The sequence below is a fragment of the Berghia stephanieae genome, chromosome 10 (assembly GCF_034508935.2).
Source record: "Berghia stephanieae isolate SIO BIC M18660-M18661 chromosome 10, UCSD_Bste_1.3, whole genome shotgun sequence".
Taxonomy (NCBI): Eukaryota; Metazoa; Mollusca; class Gastropoda; order Nudibranchia; family Aeolidiidae; genus Berghia; species Berghia stephanieae.
In genome coordinates, this window is record NC_088369.1 from 46170312 (window position 1) to 46182811 (window position 12500).

At 41.0% G+C, this 12500-nt stretch overlaps 1 protein-coding gene across 1 annotated transcript; it reads left to right on the forward strand.

The window, feature by feature from the left end:
* Window positions 1–2325: 2325 nt before the first annotated feature.
* On the forward strand, window positions 2326–7931 carry LOC144955861 (kappaPI-stichotoxin-Shd2a-like). Its single transcript, XM_078886077.1, has 2 exons — window positions 2326–2537; window positions 7412–7931. The coding sequence occupies exons 1-2, from the start codon at window positions 2441–2443 to the stop codon at window positions 7576–7578; spliced, it is 264 nt and encodes an 87-aa protein (XP_078742203.1). The 5' UTR covers window positions 2326–2440; the 3' UTR covers window positions 7579–7931.
* The last annotated feature ends 4569 nt before the right edge of the window (window positions 7932–12500 follow it).

Here is a 12500-nt window from a genome sequence, read left to right on the forward strand (position 1 = left end):
GTTGTCTTTGTAAAAAAAAAAGAAGATATTGCAATATCGTTTTACTGGTAATGCCCTGGTGATCTAGACAAGGGAAAGTTATTCAAACAAAATTAATTTCGTTTTCATTTTTCTGTTAAAAAAAATATATATAAATTATAAATGTATAAACAAAACAAGCAAATTCGCATTTAAAAAGAGATTAAAAACACGATGGTCAACACAGCTGCAATCGAACACCTCCTCCACCAGAGATAATGTCACGGTGAACCAGACAAGGAAAAGCATACTCAGAATAAAATTGTAATATTGTCTAACATGCGTCATGTCTCGTCCAAGACGTCAAGTGTTGCCGTTGGCTGGAGAACTCTTCGTGTTTGTTTGCTTTTGTTTTTAACTGTTTAATGGCGTTTTCAACACTATTTAGGTCGTTTAAGTTCCCGAACTCTTAATAGAAATACTCTCAAACCAACGCCAATAACGAGTGTCCATGACAACAATTTGAAATCAAGCTCATAATTACTTTCGGTCCTGGCAATATTATGTACCCGCACGAAAACCGACAAAAAAACTTTTGGACGACTCATCACGTAAAAAAAAAAACAAACCAAAAAAAAAAAGATTGAGCGTTTTTATAGCGCAATATCCACTAAATGTGCTCAAAGCGCTTTACATGGGGTCCCCGGTCAACAGCAACATTCAACATGTAGGACGAGACATGACGCCTGTTAGGCGATATCACATTTTTTCGGACAATGACAACGTTGTTAACGGCCAGGTTCTCGTTTTACACCTGAGTACGGTGAGAGAATGTGAGTAAAGAGTCTTTTCCAATGACTCAACTATGCGCCGAGCGCGAGGCTCGAACCCAGGGCCTTCCGATCCGAAAGCGAGTGTCATACCACTAGACCACATAGCCGCACAAACCGCCCCTCTCCCCCAACTCTAGCTTTTATATAGCGCAATATCCACTGAACAGGACCCAAAGCACTGTACAAAGGGTCCCTGACCAACAACAACACGAAACATATAGAACGAGACATGATGCCTGTTAGGTAATGTTACAGTTATTCTGTCAGAAACAACGCTGTTAACAGCCCGATACTCATTTTCCACCTGAGTACAATGAGAGAATGTGAGAAAAGTCTCTTCCAGGGTCTCAACTATTGGCCGAGCAAGGCTCGAAACCAGGACTTTCTGATCCGAAAGCGAGTGTCATATCACATGACGTCATGGCCATTAATCAAACCATTACGATATACTCAAATATGTCAAAATTCATTAGTCCGAGAATTGATTTTTTGACCAATTTAATCCATATATATATATATATATATATATATATATATATATATTATATATATATATATATATATATATATATATATATATATATATATATCATAAAGGAAATATTTCCAGATCAAAATATTTTTTAAAAGCCTTTTATTAGCAAACAGCAGTGAATAAAACATAATTTTGATTTACTTGGGTGTAGATTCGTGATATTTCACCGCTGAACTCATTTGCAGCTGGGATAGGGAGGAGGCAATGGTGTAATCACATAATATAGGATAATTAATGGCAACGATTGTCAACGTCATCGGAATAGAGTTGGATCTCTCGACATTGTGTTGGAGAGTCAGAGAGAGAGAGTGAGAGGAGAGGAGAGAGGAAGAGATGGAAGAGAGAGAGAAGAGAGGAGGAGTGAGAGAGAGAGAGAGAGAGAGAGAGAAGAGAGAGAGAGAAGAGAAGAAGAGGAGAGAGAGAGAGAGAGAGAGAGAGAGAGAGAGAGAGAGAGAGAGAGTCTTTTCCAGGGACTCAACTATGCGCCGAGTAAGGCTCAAACCCAGGAGCTTTCGGACCCAAAGCGAGTGTCTTACCACAAGACCGCATAGCCGCGCAAAACAAAACATGATGTCAATTTATGACCTAAAAGGATAAAACTTTAAGCGGGATTTGAAAGTTGTCAAGGAATTAGAGCATCTCACATGTGATGGGAGAGAGTTCCAAAAATGGAGGTGGGGGGAGGGTAGATGGATAGTTAGATGGATAGATAGAGAGACAGATGCAGGGTGGGTGAGAGAGAGAGAGAGAGAGAGAGAGAGAGAGAGAGAGAGAGAGAGAGAGAGAGAGAGAGAGAGAGAGAGAGAGAGAGAGGAATAAAAAATAAGAAAGAAAGAGAAAGCGTTGTATGAATACGCCCAACCAAATCCTTTCAAATGTCATGATAATTCCGACAGTAAACCTTAATGATTACAATTACATTTTTACTATCTATTGACATTTCCATTTACAGAACTAGACCAAAGTATCGAACATCAAATATTCATAAAGCTTGTCGTTTGTTTCAACTTTTCTCAGATCCCGCTCGATTCTCGCTCAAACATTCTACAAGCGGTCTTCGTTTTAGTTGTGACTGCAAGACCATCTTTGTCGAAGACAAGCAAAACTCGAGACCATGCAGATGTTTGGAGGCCGACAGACCAGTTTTGTTGTGGTGGCGTGTACCGCCATTTTGTTATGTTTGGTGCATGTTGGAGCCACAGACGAAATCCGTAAGACCAAACTTTTAAAATTATATTTTTTAATTTTATCTGTCATAAAATCTCAGTAATCTCCAGTTCATACAGAGTTGCTGTGACTGAAAATTTGAAGTGTATCCATTAAAACAATCGTCAAATGAATATGTCTCAATTCAATCAGCTTTATTTTTTAAAAATTAGTCAAAAAGTTCAATTAATTGGTTTCATTTTTGTGAAATTTCAGACTTGCATCAGTTTGATCCGGTGGCTAAAGGCTTCTAAACTTTTCCATTTTTTTTCTCGCACCCGATATATTGTTTGCCACTTTCATTTCGATTTATTGCTCAACTGAATTCAATTTTTCAGTCTTGGGTTCATATTTCGGTGTCACCATTGCGTTGGTAAACTTATTCACTTCAATTCAAACATTGCAAGACTTTACTTGGGAAATAGACACTGACACTGAAAGTAAACTGAAAATATGGCTCTCAGAGTCTGCCTTTGTGTTTGTTTTGTTCGCTTGGTGTAAAGAATAACGCCACTGCCTTATTAGTTGTAATATTTCTGTCTCTATCTGTCCCAAAAATGTCCATCTTGTTTAAAACAATTGAATCGATAGCGGCGTTTCTTTGTATTTTATGTACAGCGATAATTGGATTATTTTGGTTGGGAAGTGGATGTTTAGAATTCTACTGTTTCTGATGGAAAGCATCTAGTTTATCTTCTTCGCTTTTTGTTAGTGCCCATGTTCCACAGTTATAAATAAGTACTGATTAAACAAAGCTCTTGTATAGCTATATTTTTGTTTTTCTTTTCACTTTGTTGTTTCTCAGCCTTACGTGTGTCAGCAGGACATGGCGATCTATCGTGTCAAAGGTCGCTGACGTGTCTATCCCGGTGTTGGTGATATTCTTTTTCTCGGATAGAGCTTTCGCGGTCAGCCGTTAATACGTCCACACAACATCCGTGGTGCTTCTTTCTTGACGAAATCCGCTTTGGCTGTGCGATAAGTACCTTTCTATGTGTGGTCCTATCCTGTTAAGAGTAATTATGGAGGGTGTTTTTTGAATGATGTTCAGTAGGGGTATTGGTCTTAGGTTGCTAGGAGCTCCTTTGGTCTTTCCAGGTTTCTGTATAGAAATTAATGACCCTGTTTTAATATTGAGGCGTTGTGTTCTACAAATATAATATTAGATATGTCGGCAATTTGTTCTTCGAGTTACGTGGTCCATATTTGAATAGTTCAGCGTATATTTTGTCATCTTCTGGGGCATTGTTGTTGCTCAAGCTGTTAAATCCTTTTTGTACTTCCCTTGATGTTATCGGATTGAGCAATGGGCGGGGAGATCGACTAAAACGTGTATTGGCTCCACGTCTTTGTTTCTTAATTTCGTCTCTTAATTTCTTGAAAGAACCGTTGCTATCTCATTTGGGTCGATTTTATACTTTCCTGACTCGTCAGTTACTTTTGGGTTTTCGAAAGGCTTCTTATTGAACATTGCTTGCTTTGTTTACAGCTTCTACTTTTTGATCGAGTTCCAATGTTTTTAATTCGTTCGGTGGTCCCTTTTTGATGCAGCGTCTTGTTTCGTTGCTTTTTGAGACATAGTTTTGTAAGATGTGAGAATTTTACGATCTTACTTTGTTAAAAAGAAAGGAATGCCAACGACGAGTGAAAGATAAGATTATAAGTTTAATCTTAGACCAAGTGACTGTTACTCCAATCGGAAGTAGGAAACCGGAAAGTAAACAATATATGAAGTGGCCAGATAATTTAGGGAGAAATCAACTAAACACTATTTGACGTCACATTGTCTCATCTTCATTTACTGTAGTTTGGATTGTTATTCTGAGTTGTTTTTGTTTTGTTGACAATATTTCCAAATATTTGTCGTGGAGACGGCATACTTGTCTATTTGCTATGACGCCGGTTGTGAGTTGGCGAGTATACATTCCCCACAACACGCCTGGTGTTTGAGTGGCGTGTGTTCTTTTATTGTTCTATGAGTGGGTTAAGTTCTTGCTGGTATTTTATGCGACATTTTGGATCGTTCGCTATAGATAGCATGCGCTTGGCTAAGAAGAAGCTCACAACATTGCCATCCGGAAGTATAGCGAACCAACATACACCACTATGTGTAACCTTGAACGTTTCTAGTCAGGTTAATACAGTTTAGTGAGAATTACTCATAGACGAGGATGGCAAAAAAGCAAAAAGAAAGACCTAAGTGACGTCAACTTCATACTTCTGCCAACACCTATTTTTCGCGTGTTATTGTGTGACTGTTTTCTGTGCCATAATGTGTATAGTTTACATTTGTATATTGGTTTTATTGTGACACTGATTTGATCTCGAAACAGGCCTGTCCATGTTGCCCAGTGACGTGACCCATGGCAAAATGCACTGTTACTGTTTGTGATAAACATGTTTTTGTCCTCGCAAAATTCAATAAGTCTCTCTGCGTTCTCATTTATTCTCACCCCGTTTGAGTTGGCTCCTGTGCACGAGTCACCTTCTTTTCGTTGTCCTATTTTAGCATTGAAGTCCCCTGGCTGAAAATAATTTAAAGTGGCATCATCAAACGACTTTATCTGTATATAAAGCTCAAAATTGTCTAAGTCGTTTACAATGATCTCAATTTTCTGAGTATAAAATAAAGCGAACAGTCAGGTAACTTGACGTCATTGTACAAAGAAGTAGAAGGTAGGGGTGATGGTGTTGTTTTTCCTAGAATTTCATCACATGTTGAGAACAACTATTATAAAGACTTGGTATTTTAAAACTTTTCATTGTAATGGGCTTGTTTAGCTGTTATTACTGTCTTTTTCCATTGAATGGGGCTCATCTGAAACGGTTTCGGTGATCCTGGTGCTGGGTCTTCTTTCATAAACGTTCCCGTTTTCTCACGCACCTCTCGGCTTGGCCCACATCCTCTCTATAGATAGTATGCAGATGACGTCACTCAGGCCTTTGTTATTGTTTTTGCCATCCGCGTTTGTGAGTTGTTCTCACTAAACTGTATTAGCCAGACCATAAAAGTTCATGGTTACACAGAGTTTGTGTGTTGGTCCGTTATACTTCCGGATGGCAATGTTGTGAACTCCTTGGCCAAGCGCATTCTATCTATAGAAAGGGGCCAAACGACGATGACGAATTTCCATGGTTTTTTAAGGTGCTTGTTTTTCTGGTACTGCTGAATACTGAAATCCACCAAAATCCAGCGAATTTTACCGTAATTCACTTAAATGGGGAGTGAAACAGAGAGTATAGGAGGTGGGCACCAGTGGAGATTGAACCAGAGACTATGAGAGATTGGGCAAAAGTGGGGACTGAACCAGAGACTATGGGAGATGGATAACATTAGGGAGTGAACAAAGATCTATGTGAAGTGGGCACCAGTGGGGAGTGAACCAGAGACTATGGGAGGTGGGCACCAGCGGAGATTGAACCAGAGACTATGGGAGGTGGGCACGAGTTTGGAGTAAACCGGTGACCATTGAAGGTTCGCACCAGTGGGGATTGAACCAGATACTCCAGGAGGTGGGTAACATTGGGGAGTGAACTAGAGACTGTGAGAGGTGGGCACCAACGGGGATTGAACCACAGACTATGGGATGAGGGTACCCGTTGGGATTGAACCAGAGACTATGGGAGGTGGGCACCATTGGGGATTGAACTAGTTGCTCTAGGAGGTAAGCACCATTGGGGAGTGAACCCAGAATTGTGCATGATGAACATCAAGAGGAGTGAACCAGAGACTGTAGAAGCAAGGCACCAGTGGGGAGTGGACCTAGAACTATGTGAGGTGGGCACCAGTGGGGAGTGGACCTAGAACTATGTGAGGTGGGTACCAGTGGGGATTGAACCAGATACTCCAGGAGGTGGGTAACATTGGGGAGTGAATCATAGACTATGGGAGGTGGGCACCAGAGGGATTGAACCAGAGACTACTCCCCACTGGTTCCCACCTCACATAGTTCTGGGTTCACTCCCAACTCGTAACCACCTCCCATAGTCTCCAGTTCAATCACCTCTGGTGTCACCTCCCATAATCTCTGGTTCACTCCCCACTGGTGCCCACCTCCCATAGTCTCTGGTTCACTCCCCACTGGTGCCCACCTCCCATAGTCTCTGGTTCACAACCAACAGGTGCCCACCTCCCATAGTCTCTGGTTCAATCTCCACGGGTGCTCGCATTCCATAGTCTCTGGTTCAATCCCCAATGATGACCACCTCCCATAGTCTCTGGTTCACTCCTCACTGGTGTCCTCTCGATAGTCTCCAGTTCACTCCTCATTGGTGCCCTGCTCCTATAGTCTCTGGTTCACTCCCCCTGGTATTCACCTGATACAGTTCTTGGTTCACTCCCCACTGGTGCCCACCTCCCACATTCTCTGGTTCTCTAGTGTTTATAGTAGGAGTAATGATATTAGTGGTAGTAGTAGAAGTAGTTGTAGTAGTAGTAGTAGTAGTAGTAGTAGTAGTAGTAGTAGTAGTAGTAGTAGTAGTAGTAGTAGTAGTAGTAGTAGTAGTAGTAGTTAGTGTAGTATATGTAGTAGTAGTGTAGTAGTAGTATAGTAGTTGTAGTAGTAGTAGTAGTAGTAGTAGTAGTAGTAGTAGTAGTAGTAGTAGTTAGTAGTAGTTAGTAGTAGTAGTATAGTAGTAGTAGGTAGTAGTAGTAGTAGTAGTAGTAGTTAGTAGTAGTAGTAGTAGTAGTAGTAGTAGTAGTAGTAGTAGATAGTAGTAGTAGTAGTAGAGTAGTAGTAGTAGTAGTAGTAGTAGTAGTAGTAGTAGTAGTAGTAGTAGTAGTAGTTAATTATTATCAAAAAGTTCAATAATTTTTCACCAAGCTGCACTCTAGCTAAACACGAGGTAATTCCATTTTTCGCCCTTCTGTTCTTTTCAGCCGAATGCCAACCTGTGGATTGGGATCAACCTACTTGCCTGGCCCTTTTCATAGAGTATTACTATGATCCATCAACAGGAACCTGCCATGAAAACGAAGGTTGTTTGCCTTACCCTAACAAATTTTCATCTCTGGAAGCTTGCGAAAGCAAGTGTGTTCACAATTAGATGTACTAATACTTAAATCGACCCGTGCTTATTTGTGTGCGGGTCTGATTAAGTTTGTATTGTTGCTGTCGAAATCTGAGATAATTGAAAAGTATTATTTGTTTTAAGACTGTTAAAATCAAACTCATAATAATTGTGTACACTTATCAGACTCATTTGTGCACTTAGATTTATATTTATATGATTAGAAAAAAGAACAACTCATTTCAGGTGTTAAACAATATATTATTTTGATAGAGATTTATTCCTGCTATAATTAGCGAACTATATTAAATTTAATTTTGAAGATTTAGTCAGTCGTCATAATGTCACACACAATGAAAACGAAATAAAACCATTTTCTTCAACAGCAATTCGTTCGTTCATGTTACATTTCTATTGATCTGATGAATAAGGGGAAGACTTTTGAGAGCTGCCAAATCGCAATACGATGCAATAGTCTGATGTCACGCCGCCTGGCAACGGCGGCCATCTTGGTTCTAAACAAAGAAAATCATTACTTTTTTTTCATGCTGGCTAGAACTTTTCATGTGCCTTGTGATCAGAATGTGTTAAAGTCAAAACATGATTAAATGTATGCTTTTTTCCCCTCTGGATACCCTTTATACTCGCCGGAGAAATATTTCATACGGGCGTCCGCATATGTTCCGATAGTTTAGAGCCAGTGTTACTAAGTTACAAGTTACCCTGCGTCATTAGGGAGGAAGTGACGTTACGACTGTTGAAGAGTATTGCATCATTCACCGAAAACTGCTATTTTTTGTGTGTCATCTATTCAGTGATATAAAGCTGGCAAACATGAACTGGGGAACTGACCCTAAAACTCTAAGGACCACAGCATTGGCCCTCAGCTACTCAACTGCGGAGTACTGCTCAGCTGTATGGGCCCGATCATGCCATGCTCCAAGCTAGACCCCGAGCTCAACAACGCCTGCCGGATCATAACGGGCCAGCTGAGAGCAACACCATTACCACTGGTCTACCGTGCAGCAGGAATAGCCCCACCACACATCCGGAGGGAAACCCATGCCCAAATACAAAAATACAAACAGGAAATGGACCAGAGACACCCCCTTCATGACCACAATTGCCCCAAAAGCAGGCTCAAATCAAGAAAAAGCTTCCTCACAGTAGAGAGCCTTCACCCAGACCACTCAGCATTCTTCCGCCTGGACAAATGGGTAGAATGGGACAAGACAGCAAACGATGCCCTCCAGCCCCCAACAGAAAAGCTCCCAGCAGGCACAGACCTCAAGAGAAAAGAATGGGTGGCGTTGAACAGAGCTAGAGCAAAGGTGGGAAACACCGCCACCAACCTCTTTAAATGGAAAATCTCACCGGGCACTGAATGCCCATGCGGTCACCCCAGACAGACCATGGACCACATCCTGTCCGAATGCTCGCTGGGACCTCACTGCACCAATGCTGACCTGAGGGAATGCAACCAGACTGCCCGGGACTGGCTGACTCACTGGCGCGACAAGATATGATGAGTGATATAAAGAGAAACAAATGTTTGCTCTGATTGCCTCATCGATCAATACCCCCCACTCCCCCCACCCCCCCCTCCCCATGTGTGTGTGTGTGTTTGAAATGTGATTTTCGGGTAATTTGAAAAAAAAAACAAATAAGAAAACTAGAGCATCTATATATAGCGCAATATCCACGAAACGTGCCCAAAGCACAATATCCACGAAACGTGCCCAAAGCACAATATCCACGAAACGTACCCAAAGCACAAATCCACGAAACGTGCCCAAAGCACAATATCCACGAAACGTGCCCAAAGCACAATATCCACGGAACGTGCCCAAAGCACAATATCCACGAAACGTGCCCAAAGCGCAATATCCACGAAACGTGCCCAAAGCACAATATCCACGAAACGTGCCCAAAGCACAATATCCACGAAACGTGCCCAAAGCACAATATCCACGAAACGTGCCCAAAGCACAAATCCACGAAACGTGCCCAAAGCACAATATCCACGAAACGTACCCAAAGCACATTACAAGGGTCCATGACCAACAGCAACACAAAACGAGACATGACGCCTGTTAGGCGATATTACAGTTTTTTGATAGAGACAACGCTGTTAACGACCAGGTACTCACTTTACACCCGATTACGGCGAGAGAATGTTAGTAAAGAGCCTTTTCCAAGGACTCTACTATGCGCCGAGCGAGTCTCGAACCCATGAATGTTCGATCCGACAGCCAGTGTCATACCACAATACTAATCGCCTTTTGAAGATGTCCAGTAGATTACTTGAACTCATGTTTATAAATCTTGATTTAACTTAGGGCATGTTGAAAGTTACTCTATCAAATATTACCCACCGTCTCTAAACGTTATTATGTCGGGATGACTTATGTGCAAAAATAATTGAATTTATTGACAAAAAACACGAAACTTGGGGTTAGTTTCGATTTGTTATGTCAGAGAATGTAGACAATTTCTCACAATGTTATGTCAGAGAATGAAGACGATTTCTCACAATGTTACGTTAGAGAATGTAGACAATTTCTCACAATGTTACGTTAGAGAATGAAGACAATTTCTCACAATGTTATGTTAGAGAATTATGACAATTTCTCACAATGTTATGTTAGAGAATGAAGACAATTTCTCACAATGTTATGTTAGAGAATTCTGACAATTTCTCACAATGTTATGTTAGAGAATGTAGACAATTTCTCACAATGTTATGTTAGAGAATGAAGACAATTTCTCACAATGTTATGTTAGAGAATTCTGACAATTTCTCACAATGTTATGTTAGAGAATTCTGACAATTTCTCACAATGTTATGTTAGAGAATGAAGACAATTTCTCACAATGTTATGTTAGAGAATGTAGACAATTTCTCACAAAGCAAAAGCTCAAATATTGGTATTTCTATCCTTTTAATTCTAAAGTCACTTTCCGGGCTCCTATTCATCCCGACATAATACCGTTTGGAGACGAAGGGTCACATATATGAGCCACCATTTCAAATTGGCATTATGACGACGCATTGGTGTAAGAGAGTTGTTAATCTAATTGGTCAGAAAAGGTCTAAAATAAACTCATGATACACGATAAAGATAGTCGTTGAACAATATAATTCGCCTACTCAAATCCTTTCAAATGTCATGATCATGACACACTAAACGATCATGATTACAATGTCATTTTCTTTTTGACATTTACAGAACTTAGTGGTGGCAATTAGGTCCAAAAAAACCCCCATTAAACTGTGAGAATTAGGGTTGAAAGCAAGAAAATTACATATGTTGTAGAATATGAAAAATCCTATAATTTATTCTATAGAACCACTCTGAGAGATCAGTATTAGTTGAGATACAATGTTTTTAAGATTGGAAAATTTTGAAATGGACGACAAAAAAATTCGTTCATTCCTATTGTGTAAACATTCAAAACAAGGCAGCCCAAGGTTGATTAACGTCATCCTTGGATTCCTATTGGTGACTATTTTTAGCGTCAAACCGGATGTTTTCCTTTCACTAAACTTTCGATTCACGAACTATCCAAATTGTTTAATCGTTAATCTTATTCAGTTTTGCTACTTTTGAGGGATTTCTCTCATGCAAAATTCTATAGTAATATATTTTTGTTTATCTGATCTAGCAAGTATAATCAACTACACTAATAAAGACGGGTAGACAGACAGACTCGCACAACACAGCTGGATTAAATGTCGGCAACCTGTGTTGACACAGTCAGTGCTCCTTCCCTCTCCCACTAATTACTTTTTCTCTCCAAAAATACTGCAATAACCATTTTACGTGTTTCATAGACTATTTTGGTCAGACTTGATGATAGTGGGGAATCAAGATAACCTAGTTGGTAGAGTGATCGCTTCACACGCTAAGGGACCGAGATCAATACCGGGTGCAGTCGATTTTTTCCCCCTGACCTCCCAGTCCACCCAGCAGTAATTGGGTAGCTGGGTCTATTATATTTGGCGGAAAGTACTTTGCGATAGACTCGTGTCCTATGGCAAGGGTATCAAGCAATTTCTATTGTCCATTTCAAGCTATAGAAACTGGGATCCATGGATCAAATGGCTCGGCTCTGAAGGACGACTGCAATCGGCAGACCCATACAAGTGTAATAGAACGCTATGACTATCGTCACCACCACCACCATACCCATACAAGTGTAATAGAACGCTATGACTATCGTCACCACCACCACCACCACCACCATACCCATACAAGTGTAATAGAACGCTATGACTATCGTCACCACCACCACCACCACCACCACCATACCCATACAAGTGTAATAGAACGCTATGACTATCGTCACCACCACCACCATACCCATACAAGTGTAATAGAACGCTATGACTATCGTCACCACCACCACCATACCCATACAAGTGTAATAGAACGCTATGACTATCGTCACCACCACCACCACCACCACCATACCCATACAAGTGTAATAGAACGCTATGACTATCGTCACCACCACCACCACCACCACCACCACCATACCCATACAAGTGTAATAGAACGCTATGACTATCGTCACCACCACCACCACCACCATACCCATACAAGTGTAATAGAACGCTATGACTATTCGTCACCACCACCACCAGCACCACCACCATACCCATACAAGTGTAATAGAACGCTATGACTATCGTCACCACACACCACCACCACCACCATACCCATACAAGTGTAATAGAACGCTATGACTATCGTCACCACCACCACCACCACCATACCCATACAAGTGTAATAGAACGCTATGACTATCGTCACCACCACCACCACCACCATACCCATACAAGTGTAATAGAACGCTATGACTATCGTCACCACCACCACCACCACCACCACCATACCCATACAAGTGTAATAGAACGCTATGACTATCGTCACCACCACCACCACCACCATACC

What these genes read in the sequence shown, in the direction of transcription:
- LOC144955861 (XM_078886077.1), top strand. Translation starts at nt 2,441, where the DNA reads ATGCAGATGTTTGGAGGCCGACAGACCAGTTTTGTTGTGGTGGCGTGT. An exon ending in TGGAGCCACAGACGAAATCC is followed by an intron (nt 2,538 to 7,411) that starts GTAAGACCAAAC and finishes TGTTCTTTTCAG; the next exon opens with CCGAATGCCAACCTGTGGAT.